Source organism: Sinohyriopsis cumingii, chromosome 5 (genome assembly GCF_028554795.1).
Source record: "Sinohyriopsis cumingii isolate HCF-2022 chromosome 5, ASM2855479v2, whole genome shotgun sequence".
Lineage (NCBI taxonomy): Eukaryota > Metazoa > Mollusca > Bivalvia > Unionida > Unionidae > Sinohyriopsis > Sinohyriopsis cumingii.
Window position 1 is genome coordinate 102,051,909 of NC_142965.1, and position 25,689 is coordinate 102,077,597.

General features: G+C 35.7%; 1 protein-coding gene across 2 annotated transcripts in view; it reads left to right on the forward strand.

The window, feature by feature from the left end:
• The first annotated feature begins 536 nt into the window (after positions 1-536).
• LOC149799896 (uncharacterized) overlaps positions 537-25,689 on the forward strand; it is a 77,938-nt gene continuing 52,785 nt past the window's right edge. Inside the window, exon 1 of one of the 2 annotated variants that reach the window (XM_089959342.1) lies at positions 537-651. In XM_089959342.1, the coding sequence (XP_089815468.1) occupies positions 582-651 (70 nt within the window). In that variant the 5' untranslated portion in view covers positions 537-581. Of the gene's footprint in view, positions 652-9,538; positions 9,623-25,689 lie in introns of those variants that run through there. The other variant, XM_089959341.1, reaches the window with a different exon arrangement.

A 25,689-nucleotide genomic window follows, 5' to 3' on the forward strand; every position in this document is an offset into this window, starting at 1 on the left:
TTCAATTTTACCACGTTTTCGTGTATTTTATATTCCTTTCAGTATTCTATACAGTGTTCAATATATAGGCACAATCATGACTCACACATATTCAGTATACAACGATGTCGCCGAAATGTTGCAATTTAGACGCTGTCGCCTAAAGGTCGGATTTGTGCATGCATATATATATATATATATATATATATATATATATATATATATATATATATATATATATATATATACCTTGATTTCTTTCATAGCAATCCGGAATGACTGTGTAAATACATGAGAATTAATTATTAGGTTGATATGCGAGGGGGTCTGTCACACATGAGTGCATATAACACCGACTGAGTAACATCTTTAGTATAATCTATGTATCTTTTCGATTATGTAAATATCCTAAAGGGCAATTAAATCAGATTATTATCTTGAATATACGTGATGACTGATATTGCGACAGGTGTGAACTCAAAATGGCGGCGCAAAGTACGCGCTCGTTGCATTGTGGGTATTTGCGTACACATTCGTGACGTCTGTGAAAACAACAACCCACCTTCCTAGTAGCCCCAAACGTATTTGTCATCACGGTGAAGATGAATCCGCGCACCACAAAACTGGTCTTCTCCATTACTGTCTTAGTGGGATTTATCTTCGCTCTTTGGAGTAAGTATTACATACAGTACCTTAAATGAGTAGTATACAGTATCTCAAAACATTAATTTTAACTGATCTGTCAAATCAGTTGTCATTTTTAGTAATCGGTGTGCTGTCGTCAAAAGAGGACTAAGAAATGGAATTTGAAGGTCGCCACAATTGTTTTTAGATTACTGCAAATTTCATTTCGAGGTTTAAGTCAATGAAATGTTTGTCTTCAGTTAACTTCATTGAACTGAGTTTGCAATACCAGGGATAATATTAATGACCCTTTTATCCGTTAGCATCCTTTTATTTGTCTTTTCATCAGTATTTCCGACTACAGTTATATATCTAGGTATGAGTTTAAGCTAGATATTAATTTGTATATGTTGCTGAGTTTTATACGAATTTTTCATTCAGGGTTGGGTTTGCAACAATCTTGCGTAATCTTTTAAATGTTATCCCTTATTGTTTTATGTAGAAAATGACTTTACGTCTTATGACATTTATTTATCATTGTCCTTTTGCAACATCTTAACTATCTAAAATAAACAGAGTATCTTACATGAGAGTTCATTTCCAATGTATTTAGTAAATACGTTAAGTAATTTATCTTTGTATGCATAAACCTTGGAAATATCAACATTGTTTAAGAGTTTCATAAATTTTAGTGGATGTGATTACTAATGCAAGACAATACTGTTTACGTTGCGTACAATTACTGACTAATAATACTAGAAAGAAAAACAATCGTTTTGCGATATATCTGAATGCTGGGACATTCCGTTCTTATCGTACATAATGTCATAATATAATGTTATGCGAGGAGGTATTATTGAATGCATAGTTGTATACAAATACGAAGAAAACACAATATTGTGTTAATGTGCAAATTAACCCAGTCATAATAGTTATTAAAGTTTACAATGAAATCTAAACAAAGTTTGTACAACTGTTCAAAGATATAAATTCATATTTACTCCTCAGACGACATATATCAATTTTAAGACTCAGACTTTTCTACTCTTTATTTAGTTTCTGTGGAATAAATCCTTTTGTATTCGTCCCTTTAATTTTCTTATCGTTTGTACGTAGATGTTTTGATTTGACAAAGAGTTCTTCATCAAAGCTTCATAACATGGAAATGTGATAGACGTAAAAGTCATTATTCATTCATTCTTATTTCTTTGCAACGGTAGGGTAATTGTTATTTTCTTAATGTTTGTACATACGTTTTGAAAAAAGAATATATCTCCCCTTTAGTGTTTTTCTGTCCACATGTATGTAATTGGATTGTATTACTGGATAGTTAATTGTTATTACTACGTGTGTTATTACTTATATACAAAACACACACCTAATGAGGGTTTCATGTTGACTGTAAGATGCAAAAATAATGTAATTAAACTTGCCGTTGCTAATTCAATCGTTTATCTCAGTAATATGTGAGATAATAAGGCGCTGCATAAATAAAAACATACATGTTATTTTTGCACAAGATGAACATTTGACATCAAATGAGGCCTAAATATGTTTTAACCAAGAGGCGTAAGTATTTATTTAGCCACGAGGCCTAAGTATTTATTTAGTCACGATGCCTAAGTATTTATTTAGCCACGAGACATACGTATTTGTTTAGCTTTAGTAGGGGTGGAGATGGAGAACATGGATCGTACAATATAAGTCACGTGTCATCAGTGAATTCACCTAATAACAGATGTAAAACGAAGTACGTATTCGTTGTCCTGAATTATATGGGAGATTCAGTCATTGTGTCTGTCGGGATACGTAACTATAATTTCAGATATCATTAATCTCACAGACAACCATGGATCATGTGAGTGCCAGTTCGTAATACGAAATGAAAATGGTATATTTAAGCAACTTGAAACTAGAATATTATCTAAGCGCAGGTTTGTTCAGACAAGGTATTTACACTGACTGATTCATTTTTAGGAAAATATTTGGATTCTCATATTGATGTATTGAGTACCTTTTCGCTAATAGCTAAAAGCAACCAAAACAACCTCTTGAATTTTGTATGTCTTTGTATCATTGTCGTTGTTTTTCATGTTGCTCGGTAGCTGCCTATGTATCGCTATGTGTGATCATTTAGATCCGCATTTCTAGAATGCTCAATATAATTTACTTTATTAATATATTGAAAAATTTCCGGGAATAATAACAATTCAGATATTGTACAAACAATCTTATGCATTCATTTCTCTCTTTCTTCATTCTTCCTAAATTGCCTTGTGAACACGAGTTTTATAAGAGGCGCTATGATATCAGCAGAGCAATAATATTTCAGCTACGATAGGAACATGTACATAATAGGCAGTATCTATTTGTCAAATGACAGAAAACATATATGATTTTCCACTTTATAAATATATCAGCGGCAACATTGTTGGGTAAGTTAGAATTGTATATCACTGGAACTTGATTGATAATTGTATTACCTATCAAACGATACATGTGTATTTTTATTTTCCTACTTTACCAGGTATGTTCACTGCTCCAATACACATTATATGCTTTTAAATAAATGAGATTAGTGTAAACAAGTAGTATATTTCATTTTAAAGGATTAACTCAGCTCTTCTATACACACACACAGATATATATATATATATATATATATATATATATATATATATATATATATATATATATATATATATATATATATATATATAATGTTAAAAATCAAGCTAGATAAAATGCTACGACGTACGTTCCCAAAGTGTCTCAGTATCCATTTAAAATATGTATAAAAATATTTTTTTTTACTCGTCCTCCATAAGAGAATTTTAAACTTTTGTATAAATGAGACGAGGGTTAATACGAAGAAGCACAACAAGTTGTAAAGTGAATCGTGTTGTACTAGTGAAGATGCTAGTAACAATACCACATTGTTAATTCCCATGTACTCTATTACAAGACGACCGCTATTTCTTTATTGCAACGCAGTTTTGTATCGACCGCTCCGGTGGCCTTGTGGCTAAAGCGTCCGCCTCGGATGCATGAGGTCGTGGGTCCGATCCCCAGCCGAGTCATATCAAAGACTTACAAAAATGGTACTAACAGCTGCCTCGCTTGGCGCTCAAAATCAAGAGGTTAGTGTTAGGACTGGTTGGCCTGGTGTCAGGATGATATTAATGGGTGGGACATCATGCTACATGTCTGCGGCATTTAGCCCCAGTGGTATACATCACTATAAACTGTCATACTGCAGACATGGTAGCGATATGACTGAAAAATCGTTAAAGCTACGTTAAAAATCCAAAACACACACACACACACACACACACACGATTTCCAAACACTGATTTTCTGATCTCTAAAATCTATATACTAACAATACTACCTACTAGCTGTCCTCGGAACCCATGTAGTAACTTTAGCATATTTCCAGGCATTGATTTTGCGATGTACAAAATCTCATATAGTAACAAGACTAGATTGTTTTTCACCAAACACGTGTACGGTAGTTAATTCTTTGATATAACTATGAATTTCTCTATGCGAATTAGTAATCCCTGTAAGCTTGGGTTTCTGTACGTGCCGTTCTTAGAAGATCAATTATATAAACCATTAATAATACACTTTATAATGATTATAATGAGAACTATATCTAAATTATCATTACAATTTTTCTATCTGTCAGTGTGTGTGTCTATTTTTGAATGCCTGCAAGCGTCAAGAAGCACAGGCTAATAACCAAATGTGTTGAAGTATCAGGTTGCATTAACATGGAACAAATTCTTAGATTAGCAGAGGTGTGTAAGCTATTTGATAAGGTGTTGATAAGATCTTGGTTGCTGAGGCAGAATATTTAGCTTGCGTCGACTGAACCATGTTTTTCATTAGACAGAAGTGCGTACTATTACAGCAATGTAAATCCAGCCAAGATGGGAGCAATATTTTAGCAATAATTTGTCAATGATAGATATTTTTGTTTCTCTGCAAAGAATCCCATATCGTTCTGATCATATGCCATAACTTTAGTCGAATGTCAAAGCAATTTCTAGATGTTTTGTAGACTCTTATCCACATTATTATTTTGGAAGACGAAATTTAGTGAACATGACAATATCTTTTGCATTCAAGATATTTCACAGAGTTCTGTTTGGATCTCATATTGGGTCTTTCTTTTCTTAGGAAATATTCAAACTGAAAGATAGATTACAATTTATTGAACAAGACTGCCAAATGCAACTGTAAGCTGTTCTAACTAATTTTATTTCGAAGTCAAGTTATTTTATGTATATGTGCCACATTTTCCAAGTTTACAATCTAATTCAACGAAGCACCTACTATCTCCAAAAATTGCGTGAAATACACGAACCTAAAACGTTTCCTCCCGATATGAATAGGTTTGTCATATTTTGCATTATTTGCGATATAGAGCTAGACAAGGCATGTCGTTTTTCTTAACATCAACACTTGCAGACTGAAATACTGGAAATGTTAATATGAAGGTATTCCTTTGTATATTCCACCTGTTTTGATAAGCCGGTCGATTGTGATTGTACGTATAATTTTGTGTAAAAGTGATGTTTTAGAACTTATCTTAAAAGTTTGCATCCGATTAAAGTTCTTTTATATTATCTTTGATTTCCACGTATATCGTCTTGTTTTAGACGTAAATTCGAAAGAACTTTTCTCAAGTACAATTGTCGAATTAATTTTTTTTAAACCCTTGTCTGAAAGTTTTCTTTCTTCAAATGTATGCATGTACAGACATTTGATAAAGAATATTCTTAAATGTTGGTTCTTTCTATATTTATATCATTCGGTAAATATATTCAAGTTTTATTAATACTTCCTAAATAACACTGTTTCTGTCCTAAATTTACACGGAAGATATACACCAGTGAATTTGTTCAGGTTATGAAAATACTAGTCATGTCTCCCATTAATCAGTGTATGGAGCTAGAAAGCGTATGCATTTGTTTGGCAAAAGGGAATAGTGGTTGCAAGGAAGGGTCGTGTGGTAAGAAAAGAGATGAAGCGTGGGATCATAGTAGTTGATTTCAGTCATCGCGTATGTATTATTAGCTGAAAACCCCATACAGTTCTACCAACTTATGTTATTCAAAGCATTATCAGGCAAACAAACCTTTTTTCGCCATTGGAATGTACCGTTTATTCTGGTAATGACAGAAGAACATACTGATTTTGATCGTTTCACGTTCAAAGTCTCTTACACAGACCGAGTACAACGTTTTGACATCATAATCACTACCTCTGTCTGTAGCAATACTAAATGACCCAATTGTCATGCATTCTGCAACGTATGTGAAGTATGTCCTGCTAAACACCGAACTATATTAGATTGATTTATTCTTGCACGCATATATTCTCCAATTTTGGAATCAGAAAACAGCTTTTTGAACAAAGGATCAACGTAGTCTTCTACAGATACGGGTAGTCCATGTTCTATTAAGAAATCGGTAAATAACGCCTCTGCATTTGTGAAATTCGTGTCCACAACTGAGTTCTGCTGTAAAAAGAAATTACTTTAGTACTGGAGTTAGCAAAACGAGCTGTTTTAAGATTTCTTTGTTTTTACCACCATGACCAATATTAAAATTCTTTCCACACAGCCTGTGTAGAATTAAAGTTTGACCCGGTCGGGGCATTTTTCAACGGCCGTGATCATACTTTCACGTTAAAATGTGACCGTTTTTAAATATTCTGTCAAATAACGACACAGATGTAATATTAACTTTCGACCCTCGTTGAATTCTGACCCTTTCGGACATTTGTCAAAGGCCATGATTGCATCAAAATCATTACTGAGGAACAAAGTGGATGTTAAATTCAGTCCTTCAAAAACACATTTGAAGCTACATTGCTCTCATTCTCGAGTCGGTTTCGTACCGTCACAATTTAAATAATACATCTGTAATGGGCGTGTCGCTGCCCTAGAATGGAACGCTGTAATTCATGTATTCATCTTGGAATCGTTTTTTCGTTTTTTTTCTAATCCATCTGTGAAATTATTTGAATTTTTTGTTGCTCTAAACACACGCATAGACAGGAATAAATCTGACGACATATTTTAAAGAATCTGCACTCAAAGATTAAAAATTAGAAAACTAGTATGTGCTCACCTAACTAAGCCATACATCTGCTATCAATATAAACCAAGGGTCAAAAGTTTGAAAGTGAAGCCAGCATGTGTATTGGTAATAGGGGGCAGCTGCTATAAATAGAACATAATGCTGTTAGGAAAGTGCATGCAAGTCTCCGGACAATAGTACTCTTATGTCGTAGTTAAGTGGAATTGATGGGATGTTTAAAAAATGAGAAAACAAATTAGTTTTTTTGGATGGGGATATACCGAAAATGCGTAATCCGATGACATTTACTCGTAAATGACAGCGAAAATTGGTGAACCTAATGGAAATATATATATTACTTGAACCAATGCTGCAGAACAAAAGTGAATGTTTATGTTTTGTAATTGGATAAAATGCATATTGTATTCAAATGTACATTTTAGGACGTATATGTTTCTATAATTATCGTATTAGGTGGTTTGGAACCAAAGTATATACAAACATAGGTCGTAGACTTCTTTTATTAAAAACAGTCTAGATACTGTCCATCATATCATTCTTCAATGTCTGCCTCACAATGGATACACAGTGAATAAGTATTAGTAGTTAACAGGCCCTTTATATAGACTAATTTGTGTGTAAGCTTTCTATAGCTAAATTCATACATTAACCATTAAGATACCTCGAACACTGTACAACCTAGGTAAACCTTACAGTTTATTTTATTGTTTCTCAGACTTAGTAACACCGAGTCATTGTGAACAAGTGTTCAACGTGCCATATATAGAGTATATTAGTGCTGCCGAACACATACATTATTTATTTTCATCAACACTTCTGAACTATTCTTCTTTTCCTGAGATTATCCACCTGTTTACCGGACACATCATTATTCCTCAGTTTGAATAAGTCCTGATTGTAATAGTATAGAAAGTCTTTCGAGAAAGTACAGGTTCGTTCAGTGTAACACATTAATGTTACATTAAATACAAGATTTAACACATCACTGTTTATCAAAAAAGACAACTCTGTAGATGTAGTCTTAGATATTTAACAGACCTATAAGTAAAGGTTTAGACTTATAAAGAGTATGACATATTTATTTTAAATTTTAATGTACAGGAATGTTTGGATTCCGTGGGTAATGTTGATTGGTTAACGTTTTTCAACTACTTTTGCAAGGGAGATAACTCATTTTCATGTGGAAGTAATTGATCTGGGACACATTGGCAGTTCTTGAAAGGCGTAATCGAACCTTTGAATCCATTTCTTAAACGCTACCAATATCAAAGTCACAAAATATGTTTATAAAATATATTGTCTATGTATCTAACTGGTTCATTAGTTTCCAATCAAATGATTAGCATAGATATATTGACACATTACCATTGCATAAATGTTATTGTTATCAACCTACTTTATATATTAACTTAACCTTGACATTTCATATTCACCATCGTTATTAAGCTCACCTTCTTTGCCCATGTAGTGTCAATTTTATTTGAACATGTTATTCCACTTTCGATCGTATGTCCGTCACATGTTTTAATTCAACACAAGATGTATTTAATCTTTCATGCACTATTCCAGGATCTTTATAATTTTAAACTGGATGTAATATATATTTCTCATGCAGACTGAATTCTTGAAAAATGTGCATCTCTATGACTTACGGTTATAATTTATTTCCCTTAGTAATCCTATTCAAACATCATGATATTAAAACTTCAATAACGTTACATTTCTGAGTGCTCACGATCAAAACATTATACTGAGCCGTATAGATGAAACATAGATGACAGGTTCTGTACTGCGAAAAGAACATGACACAAGACATTTTCTGGACCCACATGTGCTTAAACATATCCTTTCAATTCCGCGCCAGAGAGTCAGGCGCTTATGTAAAGAAATGAGTGTAATACACTAAAGACTGTTAAAGGACTGATAGTCCATCAATTTCAGTTACTATTAGGATGCGCTCACAAACGATTCTCTTAGCTAAATTCTATCTTTCAGTATCAACTAATCCTGGCCAGCCCAACCTATATATGCCCTATTTTGTCTTCACCCATGTCCAGACTGGTTCCCATTTTTCCATATAATTAATACCCTGCGTCCTATAACATCAATGTATTGATCTCAGAGTAATATCTTGAAGATCTCCAAGAGTTGCCGGGTTAAACTGTTCCATGATATAGTGAACATGCTCTTAATAAATATGTTTTAATGTCACCAGGAGCGGAAGTAGTTTTGATTGTTCCAAGAATATCACTATAGGACTTCTGAACAGAATTTGTCTCGTAACAAAAGATCAAATTGTCTCTTTGAGGAAATTTCTTTTCGCATGGACGAGTACAAACAGATTTCTTTGTGTTCATAATCTAACTACTATAACGGCTAAACAACGAATGAGACAAAATGCAACACACTTACACACACACACACATAGACACACACACATACGCACACACATACACACACCCATATATTTATACAATAAATAATAATTTAGCATAGTCATAGGTTTAGTAGCAGAATGAAGTGTACTCGATCCCGTAATCAATTAATTTGAATATTTAGCATGGAGGCCTTAGCTTAGAATAAACCAATAAAATAGTTTCGTGTTCAAAATAATTGTTTGGATTCAGAGTATTCTAGATAGGCGCCTACATGATTTAAAACTTGACTTGACGGATAATGTGCGTATTGTAACAACATTTAATATCTACATAGCTTTAAACTCTGTGTCGCTGACATGCATACTCTAGACAGCCAATCGTATCAGACTGTATGTTAATATGTAACATTCCGCACCCACCTTTCTAGTAGTCCATACATATTTGCCAACATGGTGAAGATGTGTCCACGCACCACAAAACTGGTCTTCTCCACGACTGTCTTAGTGGGACTTATCTTCGCTCTTTGGAGTAAGTATTATGTTACCTTAAATGTGTAGTATGCAGTATCTCAAAATTTAATTTTAACTGATCTCTGTCAAATCGGTTGTCATTTTGGTTGGTTGTGTGCTCTATCATCGTAGGAGGAGTAAGACATGTCGGTTAAAAACCGCCATAACTTTTCTAAGCCACTTGAAATTTGCTTTCGAGGTTTGCTTCGATGAAATGCTGTACTTCAGTTAACTTCCTCGCATTCAGTTTGTAATGCGAGGGAGAATTTCAATATCCCTTTTTATCCGTTTATTTGTTTTTTCATCAGTATTGCCGCCAATAAATATCAATTGTGAGTTTTAACGAGATATTGATGTGCCTCAGTTGCTGAGTTTTATACGAATATTTCATTCAGGCATGTGCTTGCAACAGCCTTGCATATTTTTTGTAATGTTATCCTTTATTGAATTATGTAGAGAATGACGTTGCGTATTATTATAGCTTTTACCATTATCCTTTTGCAACATGTTAAATAATTGTCATAAACAGGGCATCTTACATGAAAGGCCATTTCCAATGCATTTAGTAAAGACGTTAAGTAATGTATATTATGTAGGCTTTGGAACTAATAGCTATATTAAGAATTTCATCAATGTTACTCGACGTGATTACTAATGGAAGATAATGAGCCAATTGCGTACAATTACTGATGAATTCTATTAAGAAAAAACAAAGTATAAGGTATATTTGGAACATTGTTATCTCACCTTATATACTATCATAAGACAATGTGTTAAGCGAAGAGGTAGTGTTGCATGCGCAATTGTATGAAAATATGAAGCAAATACATTATTGTTTTAATACCCATATAAACACAGTAATAATATAATAATAGTTATTCTCTTTCACAATGAAACCTAAGGACGTTTTGTACAACTATTCCAAGATATAAATGCATAATTACTCCTCAGACGACATATAAATTGTGTAACTCCTACTTTGTCTACCCTGTATTTAGTTCATGAGGAATAAATCCTTTTGTATTTGTCCCTTCAGGGGGCCCTGAGTGGCCGAGTTGTCTAAAGCACCCTCCGTCACGAATCACCGCCATCTAACCTCTGTCTGCGTAGGTTCGAGTCTCGGGCTCAGAATATGTGTATATGTGAGAAAACTTGCCGGTATCGTGGGTCGGAAGTTCTTTCCAGGATTTTCCAGGGTTCTTCCACCACCATTAATACTGGCCCCCATGTATAGCCTATCTTGTCCTGACAAATGGCATTACACCCTATAACAGCAAAAATTTGTCCCTTGAAGTTTACTTATCGTTTGTAATAAGATGTTTCGATTCGACTGCGAAGACATCTTCATGAAAGCAACATAGCTTACAAATGTTATAATACTTTGAATCATTATTCATTGATTCCTTTATATTTGCAACGATTCTTTGATTTCTGTTTTCTTAATGCTTTTAGACACGTTTGTAAAAATATATTTCCCATTCTTGTGTCTGTCTGTCCACTTTCTCCAATACATATATATTGTACTTGTACTTGATTTTCCATATATACGAGGCTTGAGTATTTCTTTTAACTATATCATATCTGGAGATGGAGGATAGGGATCATATAATATATATCACGTGTCGCGTGTCGCATCTAAATTCAACTTATAACAGATATGGAGGAAAAAGTACGCTTTCATTGTCTTCAGTTATATGGAAGTTTCATTCATAGTATCCGTAACAGTACGTAGCTGTAAGCTGGGGTATCATTATTCCCACAAACATACATGGATAACATGAATGTCACCAAAAGCGCACTAAGGGGGCGCTCACCAATTAATATGTACTTTAGAGAGAGTGACGTATGTAAGGTGAAGTAGTTTGCATTTAAAACATGCACAATGGAGAGAATGTCGGCATACCTATATGCTACAGTAATGTAATGTGGATGATATTTCTTTGGATATTGTACTTTTGGAAATTTTACATGATTTAAGCACACTGCTAACTAAAATGACTGCTCCCTTGTGCTAAAAAGTCAGCCTGAATTAGTCTAAAGTACACTATACATAGGAGCTATTAAAATAGGGAAAATGAATTTTGCTAGATTAGACAATACCAGCTTCTGAAAGTGCAATGAATGAATTACCAAATATGTAAAATGTAAAAGAAGTTATCGGCTCTTTTTTATACAATTTACCGCTGAAGTTCAGGAAGTGAAAATGACCAAGTAGAGCTAGCACTTTTTTGAAAGGTTCACATTTGAAGTAAGGCCAAGCTGTATACTCTATAACCCATAGTACACCCATCAATCATACATCAAAATAAAGGGAATTAAAGGTTCTTTTAATTATACCTAAGATATACAAGGTCTTTTTTGAATGGCCAGTATAACCAGTGAGGAAAGCCTGGGAAATTCTTTTTCTTTAAAATCTTAACCTATGGAAAATGCGAAACCGTATAGCGTCACCTAAGTTATGATGGTTAATGGACGGCTAAAGTTTTTCTAAGCCACTAGAAATTTGCTTGTCATGTTTATCTCGATGATATTCTTACCACAGTTATCTTCATTCCACACTGTATGCAATACGAGTAACATGCCAATAGGCTTATTATCAATATGTGTCCATTGTTATGTGGTACTCCGCGTGGCAATGTAGTTTAAGGACTCGTTGTTACCGATCATCTCAACGCATCCAAGTAGCTTCTCATAAATCAGTCGTTCTTTCCCGGGTTCTTTCAGTACCACGTATACTGCTCACCATGTACAGCATGTCGTGTACTGTAAAATGTCGTTATGTTATAAAACCACAAAACACATATCGTTTATGTATACTGTCACCATTTCCGCCTACACATATGTCCTCAAGCTTACCGTCTAGCCATATACTTTTCTCATAGATAACTAGGACTGTTTTTTATTCAGCGTGCAGTAGCAATATCATCGATCAATTTTATTTTGTTTAGCACCGATATAATTGCTGAGATTTAAACAAACATACAGACTTCGTTTAAAAAAAATTCAAATAATAATATCTGACCAATAAATATTTAAGGATTAATCGCAGGCCGATTTTGACTAAACGAAGTCTATCCGACGAATCGAATCCAAAGGTTAATAAATGCTTTTCAATGAGCAATATCATATGTTTGTCCCAATTTTCAAATTTGCACAAAACACACACACACATACATATATATATATATATATATATATATATATATATATATATATATATATATATATATATATATATATATATATATATATATATATATATGTGTGTATATATATATATATATATATATATATATATATATATATATATGTATGTATGTATGTATGTATGTATATATATATATATATATATATATATATATATATATATATATATATATATATATATATATATGTATGTATGTATGTATGTATGTATGTATGTATGTATATATATATATATATATATATATATATATATATATATATATATATATATATATATATATATATATATATATATATATATATATCAGATCATAATTAACAGTTTGGTCTACTGACACCACGAAGCATAGATGTCTTGGGATTCGCCCAAAAGTGCACTCTGTTATACTTGAGTTCAATTCTTTCTTGGCGTTTCTAAATTTCTACAGTGCTTTCAGAATGAGGAAATTATTTATCTACTTCTTAAAAGGGGGCACTTACGTAATATTCTTTGGAACATCTAAATTTGGGAACGTGATTTTCACCTTCCAGCTATAATCTGATTTTATCTAAATTGAAATTGTATTTCTTCCTTTTCATTTTGCATTTGCATTTGTTTCTCTTCTTATCCTCTTTCTCTAATTGCATTTCCATTTATATTGATTTCTCTCTCTCCTCTTTCTCCAATATTAGTTTTTTCTTTCTGTAACTGCATTGTCCCTAACTCCACTTTCTCCAAATTGCATGTGCATTTGTTTCTCTCTCCTCTTTCTGAAATTACATTTTCTCTGTCTTTCCTTTCTTTTCTAACTGCATATGTATTTCCCGACGCTCAAGGTTTATTAACTCTAACTACATCGTTTATTTGAATTTTAATTATTTTATGTTAGAGGCTGATACAGACTTACTAATCAAATCCAAAGCACGTTTATCCAGGACATATTTTCCCACCAAATATTAGACCAAAATTTGTTTTATTACTTGCTTCGTTAAAAAAGTTTTGCATTAGAAAGATGATATTTTCTTCTGGCTAGCTGACGAAATTCATTTGTTTTCAATAAGTCTAACCTTTGTTGGGTAGGATTTGAATCAAAATCTTCACTTTATATGACATTGTAAAATGTTTGTTGATTTCTAAAAAGATTTATAAAATGTGACATTCTACTTGGTATTTTAAAAAATCCGAAGCTAGGAGAATTTAAATTTCAAAATAAATATTTTCTGAAATGCTTTATTAAGATTCGTCTTCCGGAAAAACCCTCAATTATAAGTTACAAGTCTATGCTCTTAAAATAAATGACAGAAAAGTGTGAAAGACATCAAACGTTGCAAAATTAAAATTTTTTTTATTTCCCGAGAATACAAAGTGAAAAAGATAACACAACTTACGGTAATGCAAATTAAATCCCAAAATATTCCACGAATTACAGACACGAATCCTAAAAACTTAATGTCTTGAATAAAACACAATATAAATCTCGAAGAAATCCAAATCTGAACGCGATGACTTGTATGTTATAGCTTATGGTGTGCTAACATGTCAAGAGTCGTTTCTTCGATCACAGTAAGATAATTCTAGGTTTCAATATATTATATTTCAGTTAATGTCTTTATTCAAGAATAATATCAGGACACGTTTGTATTTCCAGAGGAAATACTCACATGAAGTCAGTTATTTAAAGAAACACAAATTCAACCCAAACTGGTCACAACATATTACAACTTGAAGATGCTAGATGTTAAAGTACGAATGACCAAATACTCAAAATCACTTGATTATATAGTTCTCTACTTGATATCAGTAAAACGTTAGCATTTTCTAAATGAAAAATATTACTTAATGGAAAATGACGTTCAAGAATGATCTAATGAGCCTTGTTTATTTACACAATAACACGTACAATGCACTTAGAAAACCCCACAACCCTGGCCCAGATCAACATATTTACACATCCTTGTTTACCTGAATAAAATTCTGATGTTAGGTTCATATATAGATAGAAAAATGAACCTATTATTAATTGCTTACATAAACTGAAGTAAAATAAAATTAAAACATTAATCAGGTCAAGCAGAAAGAAATTTCATTTAGGACCAGGTCAAGTCCAGCAAACAATGCTACATTAAAATAGCATGTAATGAAATCAAACAATTTAAAACTAACAAACAAATGATTAAATTAAATACACATAACACATACAAAGGTCAGTATCTGTCTCATTATTGTTTATAATCCCGCTGCTTCTTGACGATGATTATTAGTATTAATGTTCGCTTATAACGATCGATGTATGTGTGCTTGAGACAGATAAACAGACAGGCAGACAGACAGACAGAATCAGTAACAATGGCACTATCGAGAAAAACCTGGAGAGGACTTAGTCTTTTGTGGGCTATTTTTTTCGACCTTGCGGGTGTTCATTTGCTGGAGTATAAATGCAATATACCTGCTATATTTTATGTTATAACTTGAATGTTGTATATTTGCTTGTATTCGGCCAAAGTTGGGCGAGAGGGACTATTATAGTTGCTCCAAGCTTCAAATTAAAGTATAAACGAACAGTTCCATTGTAGGTCTTACCACTGGTGGAAGTCGCTGTACCCTTGCGTAAACAGCCTATTTGAACGTTTTAATGTCAATGGACTATGTATGTGTGCATATGTCTATGTTCGCTCAGTCTGTCGGGTACACTCAAGCGTGATTTTAGATTTTACAGATATTCCTTTTATGCAAGACTTCCACATTGATGCGAGTGTAAAACATTTGGAACCTTATACACATATGTTCTAATATTCATGTCGAGTTGTTCATTCTAATATTAATATAAAAGTGGTGTACGTCTTTTATAGGTTTAGTTCTATATTTAGATGCTTACAAGAAGGCAAATGCTACAATTTCAGCTTGAACTCAAATGTCATATGACCTTCTTTATTTTAAGTTGAAGAGTTCAATAATACATACTACATAAACATAAATTGCTGTTGTGTTTATTTGAAAATATATCATTGACCATTCTTTTCGAATGGCATTTAATACAAATCGGTTTTTAGAAACCTGGATATAAAATAAATGCAATAATATGGCACGAAATGTAGAGATGATTATATTTAACCAAACATAAGCATGAGTTTTTTTGACAAATACTACTTATTGAAGATCCAAATTACGAGATAATGTTGATTTCAAATTGCTTATGCCAATCGATGATAAGATCGTAGATACGAAAACATTATGCACCGGAGCTAATTCATTGAATATATAATAAGAATTGCCCCACACGTTGCATAGTTTACAGCTATTGTCCTTCCTCCCTCCTGCTCTCCTTCTCCTTCTTATACAAATAATAGAATTATGTCAATAATTTGGAATTAGTCATCATCAAATGGAATAGTTTATTTCTATTATTAATAACATAAACTACTTTTTTCACACGAATGATGCATAATAAAAACAGCGTATGTCGCTGACCTCTTGACTATTTTTATATCTTCTCTGTACACAGTATCAACATTATTCTGTTATTACCTATCAAAGTATATGTCCACAATGTTTGTGTGTGAAAATATGATGAACCAGTACATAAAGTACCTTCCCTGGGACGATTAGCAACAGTACTACGGAAAGACATCACTATACACAAACATGAACGAAATGTTTTAAATAAGACGAAACATAATCTTACAGTACCTACTCCTTTTGCTCACTACCCAGTCCAATATTTAATCTAATATTAATAGTAATTGGCATACGTCATTTCAAGGTTTAGTTATATGTTTACATGCTTCGAAGAAGATTAATGTTATCATGCCAATTTGAATGACCTAGTTTATTTGAAGTATAGAGTTGTGAGAATATAGAGTACATGCAATAAGGAGAAATTATGATTTCTATATAGATATTCATAAATGTTCTCCTTTAATTCGACGTAATGTAATATAAAAATTAAACTTGCGGAAATGAACGCGTATATATGTTAGAAATTTCTCAAACAAAGGCGTCTAGCGACCTTTCATAATTGTATCGACCACTTAATATTGAACATAAGGAATAAATAATCTGTGTTTATTACTTAATGAGATGTTAATTTCTAATTGGTGATGTCTCGGTAATGATAATCACAGAGAGAGCAATGCACACGGGAACAAATACATTTGTAATAATATATCTTACTATATTGTTTATTTCCATACATTCTAGAAACCATTTGATATAAAAGATAACATCGCCTGTTCCCTCACAATCTTGGCAATACATTTATGAAAACTGATATTGTCATTCATTGTAGTAATTAACCACGCCAGGTATGTTGTATATTTGTCCATAGGTGATGTATGCTTTAATAGTTATTGTGCTCTATGTTAATTATAAAAGTTCGTATAACATTTTATAATTTAAGGATCGATCATCAGCAAAAGGATTAATTTTTTCCTCTGGGCAATACATAAGCAAAACAGCTTTGTTCCCTTATGTTTTGAAAAAAGTTTAATTCCCCTATGCCGTATAGCAACATTCGTCTATTGTAAATGTACAAAATGTTTAAATGTCATTATGGTAAAGATATAAGTCAGAAATACTTAAACTGTCTTGCAGGAGCCCGGAATGGCTGAGTGGTCTAGAACCCTCACCGTTACGGATCATTGCTATCTCACCTCTGTCTTCCTGGGTTCGAGTCATGGGTTCGGTCAATGTGGATATGTGAGAAACCTTCCCTGTAGCTTCTCATGGGCCGGTGGTTCTTTCTGGGGTGTTCCTGCGTTCTCCCTCCACCAATTACGCTTGCTGCCATGTATAGGATATATTGTGCTGAAATATGGCGTTAAACCCTACAACACCAACAAAACAATGTTTCTTGGCTGGGGTGATCTTGGTCAGATTTTGCATAATGGCATTACTAAACATTAAGATGATCGATACGTTTCAAAACGAAAATAGATGTCAGAGGTAATCAAGTGAACCTAATGGAAATATATATATATTTTTCAGCTCCATTGGAGTACGTGCGAGAATCTCAAAGAGGTAGCACAGGGTCGGCTAACCTGTACTCAGTGGGTGGCGCAATGTAATTACTTGTAACATTGATGAGTTTATTTTTACATTTACACATCCCGGTTTGTTAGGTATCCGGGAGGATTTGTTACAAAATAGGACAAGGTCAAAGTGATATTAAATCCAGAGCATCACGAAGTAGCTACTTCATTTTGTAGCACAGCTGTATGGGATGATTGGGGTATGTGGGGAAAACTCCCCTGCCACCGGCCCATTTAAATACTGAGCGCGAAACAAGCGGAACCTTTCCCAGACAGAGGCTCTATATAACATTTCACTTGTCTATTGATTTATGGCCCCCCCCCAAAAAAAAAAAAAAATGATATTTCTGGACCCTCTCCTGAGCTTACCACCGAATTTGTTTTGACATCCGACAATAACGTCAAAGCTAATAATCAAAACTTAGTAGCATAACAAACGGATTCATTTTAAATAATAATATTTGGTATTCGTAAATTATTTTCATAATACATCACAAAAATGTAATTTGTGCACAAATTCATAAAGGTTATTTAGATGGAAATTAAATAAGAATTTCAAAGAGAAATTTGTGATCAGTGATCTTTAAAGATACTCCACTCTCTGCAACTAAGTTGTGTGGTTGAATTTCTTTGTACACAGAGAATGATCAATATTACGTATAGGATAAAACACATGCAAGTGCAACCGTAAACTGAAGATGCATCGTATCCAGACAGTTTGGAAATATCTGTTTAGTAATCGCGATTATTCCTTGAAAACGCAAGATCAATAAAGTCTGAAGATAATAATACTTGCCACATTATTCTCATATTTGCAACAACTGAGATTACAACTTGAGCCGTATATAGTAAGCATTTAGACAAATTCAGTAAAAATATCATTATGCAGTTTTGCTTACAGAGAATATATATATATATATATATATATATATATATATATATATATATATATATATATATATATTCTCTTTACGAAAAACAGTATAATGATATTGTTACTGAATTTGTCTATATATATATATATATATATATATATATATATATATATATATATATATATATATATATATATATATATATATATATATATATATATATATATATATATATATAATGAAACCTTGCAAATGATGAATGGAAAACTGCCACTGAATATTTTATTACCGTAATTTAACGTCAGTATTCTAGATTGTATCTTCCTGTTCAGGGCAACGTGGATCAAAACGAGATGTTGCATGTATATATCATGTCATGTGTAGCATTTTATGATTTAAATATTTGAAACGACTGAAACATGTATGTTTTCTTGGAAGTTATGGTGACCTCTTGTAATACGAACTTACATTTGACATTTGACCCTCTTGTCTGGAAGAGTAAGGATGAAAACGTTTGGTATATAGGAATGTTTTAAGCAACATTAATTACAGGAAACGTGTAATGAATTTGTTGTAAATATAATTTAATTTATTTGGCATAAACATGTAGCAACTTAGACGCAATATCTCCGTGCCAAATTGGCGTTAATAGCATGGTCATAATGTATAAAAATGAACTATAATTCCTTGAATTAACAAGAGGAGTTTTGTTTTTTCTCATTCGAGTTTGTAGGCGTGTATACCTTTTACAATGTATATTTGTTTTTAGTAAACGTGTGTTCAGTTTTGGGAACGATGGCAATGGTCAGTACACAAATAGGCTTTGTAAGTAGTTAAGTGGGGCACCCTAGCGACAATGGGAATTAGCATTACAGACCCCCTTTGGGCAGCTCTAGCGACAATGGAAATTTAACATGGGAAAAAAACATGGGCAACTCTAGCGACAAGGGAAATTAACATGGGGAAAAAGCATGGGCAACTCTAGCTACAAGGGAATTGAACATTGGAATAGATTTTGGGCCTGTTGAGCGACAAGGGAAATGAGTATGGGGAAAATGAATGGGCAACTCTAGCGACAAGGGAAATTGAACATGGGGAATTGTAATAGGGTCCCGACCTGAGGGGTCTATGGAAAGGGAACAGGGGAGAGGGATAGAACACACACACACACACACACACATATTAAATAAAAAATAGGGTTGGCAATTGAAAGTAGATCTCTTTTCGAGAAATGTGGGAGGCCCTAAAAAGGGCCTTTGGGTTTATGTTAATGTATCCATTAACATAAGGGGCACCGCATTGGTCTTCTTCTTTTCCTTATGCTGCGTCTCACTGTAGGACCGTAAATCAGGACTCTTTTGAGACATCCTTGTCTTTCTACGTAGATCCTACGTATCCACAGACTAGTGTCTGTCCTGTGGACAACTGTCCACTCGGATCGGACATACATGGGTATGTCCGTCCGGAACATCATCGTTGACACAAGGGTGGAAGAGTGCACATCGGTCCACATCTTGAGGCGCCGAGAACAGGTGAATCAATGCAGTGAACTGCGCTTATTTATAGGGGCAGGAAGGATTGAAACGGAATGAGTTCATTCACCAATCCAAATACGCGTTACAAAATTCAGTCAGCCCGCATCCAATCCGAAGAGAGCAGTCTGTGACGTCACGTGGTCTATATAGATTCGCTACCGCCTGTGTGCAGTCAATCTATGCGACAGTTATTCAACATGACTGAAACTCAGAAAACGATCAATTGGGGTGCACCAGCAGTGGAGACCGCCCAAGTGAACCCGAACTTACTTTCAGAAGAGGTAAATTGGGATTTTGTGGATTTTCTTACCTCGCAAGAATTTGTTCCGGAACCTTCGTCACCTTCTCCTTCATTACCGCACGTGGAGAATTTTAGACAGAGACAGAAAGAAGAATTGGAGAAATTTATAAAACGACAAAAGGAAGCGGAACAAGCTTTTCTCCTACAGCAACAACAGCAAGAAGAAGAAGAGGTAAGAAAACAACAAGAAGAAGAAGCTGCAGCAAAGAAACAAGGGTGTGAAAATCAAACGGTCACGGTACTGTTAGACATTTTAGCGGAGTTAAGAAGTCTGAAACAAATGTATCAGACTTCTTTATCACGACCGAAGAGAGTACGACCTTCCCGAGCTAAACACTCCAACCCTGTGACTAAGCCTATCGTACCACCCTTAGTGATTTCAACCAAATCATCATCAACAGTACGCAGTCCAGAAGTAGGCCTCGGCCGTGGCAAAGGCTTAAGACAGTTAAAGTTCATTGCTTAAACTCACAACTACACCAAAAAAAGGCCCCTTTCAGGGCCACCCACATCTCTCGAAAAGAGATCTACTTTCAATTGCCAATAACTAAAAACAACCATTTTATCCCTATAGTACGTGTCTGTGTATGAGTGTGTGAGTGTACGTTTTTATTTTAAAATCAAAACCCAAAGACACTTACCTTTTAATACTTAATTTATTCTTTTATAAACATTAACAATTCAATTCACAATTCACAATTCACAATTCACATCAGAGCACTTAAAAAAGTTCATACACTTCTTTTGTCCCATTGTTTAGTCTCTCTGTTTTTTCAATTTCTTCACCGTCTCATTCTTTTCCTCCTCTTCCTCCTCACTTTCTTCCCTTCTTCTTTTCTTCTCCTGTTTCTTTTTCTTTACCTGGCTGCTTTCTTCCTCTGAAGAATCCCTCTCTTCTGAAGAATCCCTCTTTTCTTCTGACTCCTCTTGTTTCTTTTTTGGGCAATCTGGAGACCAATGTCCTTTTTCTTGACAATAATAACAGGTATCTTGACTTTTGTCTTTTCTAACCCCTTTTTTCTTTTTTGACGGTCTGGACACTCTGAAGACCAATGCCCTTTCTTCTGACAGATATAGCAAGTATCTTCACTTTTATCTCGCAAGGAAGGAGAGTAGTCCGTCGGCTGGTCTGAAGAAAATTTTCTAATGACCCCTCGCAAAGCTCTGATGAAACGTTCATTCTGGGAAGTCTCTTCCATCGTTGTGCTCAGTTTGAGAGTGAATTGAATAGTGAAAGGACAAGACACATCCCCTTTTATATACGCTGGTCTGCCATGACTATAAAGTAGCCCATGGTGTTTAAACTTGAGTCATTTGACGTTTTGCACTCAAGATGAAACGATCCAATTCATCTGAGAAGAAAGAAGAAGAAAGTAAGAGGCAGAAACGTGATCTATCGCCTCGTACCAGGGCTGAAATCTTGGCACAAATTCATGCCATGATTTTGAAGAGGACATGAGTGAACCAGAATCCAAACCCTCTAAACAAAGTTCACCACCCTTAGTTAACCCTGAAAAGTACTATGACATTCGAGAGACGGAAAAGCGCTCCTCTAGAAAATTTAGAACCACGGCTTACAAATACACGGTGAAGTTTAAAAATTTCAAGTCCGACGTACCGTTAGAGAAAGCAGAAGGGTTCATCACTGGGGTGTGGGATTCTTTACTTATCACACTCAAGCGACAATGTCAACCCAAAGAAGACGATCGCTTGAGACTTTCCATACAACACGACGGTTTGAAATCCCCTGTTTGGATCGAGTTTAGCACCCCTGCAGAACTGACTGCTTCCAAAGTCATCGACAGAATTCAACACGTGCAACAATCCAATGACCAGTTTGACATCACCGATGGTAAAGCCACACTGGACATGACCCAGGTCTCTCCTCCTCAAGGTACTGGACGCAAAAAGATGTTATTGGTGGACGAGCTCCGCAGCACCAAAACAAGTCTCGTCCGAGTTCACAACCCTCAAGACCAGATATGTTTAGCCAGGGCCATCGTGGTGGGACGAACCTATGCCAGCAAGAACGACACGGTACAATGGAAAAGAACCTGGAAAACTATTCAACAATTCGACCGAGCCAAACAACGAAACGAAGCAGAACTCCTGTTACAACAAGCTGGCTTGCCCAAAGACAAACCCTGTGGCATTCGTGAAATGCAAAAATTGCAAGATGCCCTAGCTCCACGCTACACCTTGAAAGTGCATCCTCAAGAAATGCGTAGGCCTCTGTTGTTTCGAAGGAAAGACTTTAAGGATGGAAAATACATTTACGTCTATTATCACGATGACCATTTCAATACCATTACCACCATCCCCGGATTCCTGGGATACAGTTATTACTGTGAGAAATGTGACTATGGCTATAACAATCGAGAGCAACACAAGCATTGTGGCTCGAAATGCTCAGGATGTTTGGCCTCTCCACCCCGTCAGAGCGAAGGACCAGAACCAGTGCATTGTTTCACTCGTCTGTGCACGTTTGTCAGCCCTGCCTGTTACCAACAACATTTGAAGGCGCAAGGTTCACAGAAGAAATGCGCTTGTCAACTCCTGAGATTGTGCCCTACGTGTGGACAAGGCCTACGTACCAATAATGCCAAGGGATACGTATGTTCAGGAAAGAAAAATTGTCACATTTGTCACCACATCGTGGACTTGGGACACCAATGCTACGTGCAAAAATACCAGCCCCCACCAGAGAAAGAGGATGGTCACAAGAAGAAAGGCAATATCATCTTTTTCGATTTCGAATGCATGCAAGAGACCGGTATTCACATTCCTAATTTCTGCGTGGCTCATCGAGCGTGCGAAAAGTGCATTCAAGAACCTATCGTGAGTCACTGCCCTCACTGCTGTAAGATTCCTGGAGGACGTGAAAAAATCTTTCGAGGACCAAAGACGCTAGACGATTTTGCCAAATGGGTCTTAGACCCCATCGACAAGACGTGGAGCCAAGAGGACATCGAACGTTACAGAGATTGTCATCGTCACGCCACGGTGATGGCTCACAATTTCTCCGGATACGATGGACAGTTTCTTTTGAGACACTATACGGAACATGGCACCGAACGTCCTAAAGTCACTTTGAACGGAGCCAAAATCATTTTCATGCAAGTGGGACAAGTACAGTTTAAAGATTCGATGAGTTACTTGGCCATGCCTTTGAGTCGAATGCCTAAAACGTTTGGAATGACAGAAATGGCTAAAGGTTTCTTTCCACACTTTTTCAATACGAAAGCCAATCAACACGCCGTTCTACCTCATTTGCCTGAGGCTCATTATTACGACCCTGACAACATGCGTACCGAACAACGAGAAGCTTTCTACGCTTGGTACCAGGCTCATGCCTCTGACCCTTTCGACTTTCAGGAAGAATTGCTAAAGTATTGTCGTTCCGACATGGACATTTTACGTCGTTGCTGTGGAAAATTTCGAGAACTGTTCATGGAACACGGAGGGGTCGATCCTTTGAAAGAAGCTTGCACCATTGCCAAAGCGTGTTCCTTAGTGTACCGGCAACGGTTCATGCCTGAAAACACCGTGGCTGTCATCAGTCCTCAAACGACCAACTGTGTCAAACGTCAATACTCGGTCAAAGACCTACGCTGATTACATTACTTGTCTGACAAGGAAGACAAATGGATTCAGCATGCCCGCAACGGAGGAGGCGAAAAGACCATCGGAACGCATTCGGTCACTGGCTGGGACTTAGAAAACCCCAAGATTGTGTACGAGTTTAACGGTTGCTTATTTCACGGATATCCCGTCTGTTACCCTGACCGTGGCAGTAAAAATCAGTTTTTACAACGAACCATGGAAGGCTTGTACCAGGACACTTGTCAGCGACGCCTAAAGTTAGAACAGGAAGGATACCAAGTGGTGGAAATGTGGGAACACGAATACGATCACCGTTTGAAAACCGATCCCGAATTTAAACGCCTCGTGGAAAGTTACCAGTTCATGGACCCGCTGAACCCGAGGGATAGTTTGTACGGAGGAAGGACGAATGCCGCCTGTTTGCTGTACCAAGCCGACGAAGAGAAAGGAGAAGAAATCAAATACTTGGACGTGTGTTCGCTGTATCCCTACGTGTGCAAATATTGTCGCTTTCCTGCAGGGCACCCGCAATTGTTGACGGAACACATCGATCTGGTCAACATTCGACAATACGATGGTCTGATCAAGTGCAAAGTTTTGCCTCCCACGAACCTTTACCATCCCGTGTTACCTCACCATTGCCAAGGCAAACTGATGTTTCCTTTGTGCCGCACTTGTGCCGAACCGTGCAACCAAAACCAACCTTGTCAGCACACCCAGGAAAAACGGGCCTTGACGACAACATGGGTCAGCGTAGAATTGTTCAAAGCTATGGAGATGGGATATCAACTGTTAGAAGTGTACGAAAATTGCCACTTTCCCAAGACACAACAATACCACAAGGGTGACCCCACTCAGAAAGGCATTTTCGCAGACTACGTGGATGCCTTTTTGAAACTGAAACAAGAAACCAGTGGCTATCCTTCCTGGTGTCACACTCCCGAAGACCAAATACAATTCAAAGAGAAATACCGGGAACAACAAAGCATCACTTTGGACCACATCGAGAAAAACGAAGGCAGGCGATCGTTTGCCAAAGTGATGTTAAACTGCTTGTGGGGTAAATGGCACAACGACCGTGTTTACCCAAGACGGAATATTTGACAGAACCTTCCCGCTACTTTCAGATGATTCACGACAAAACCAAATTCATGAAACACGTGGACGTCGTTCGCGAGGATTTGATCTTGGTCAATTACGAAGAAGATCTGGACTTTGTACAAGACGACCCTTTTGGAAATGTCATCATTGCGGCTTACGTGACAGCTCATGCTCCCTTAAAATTGTACGAAGCTTTAGAACTGTTAGGGGAACGCGTCTTGTACTTTGACACGGACAGTTGCATTTACATCCATCACCCGAGTCAACATCACCCTGACATCGAAGGAGACCGTTTAGGAGCCTGGACAAACGAGCACCCTGACGAGAAGATTCTAAGTTTCGCCAGTGGCGGTCCACAAAATTACGGTTACGAATACCGGGACAAACAAGGAGAAGTGCACACGCAGTGCAAAGTGAAAGGATTGACTCTGAATTATCGTACCAGTCGAGTGGTGAA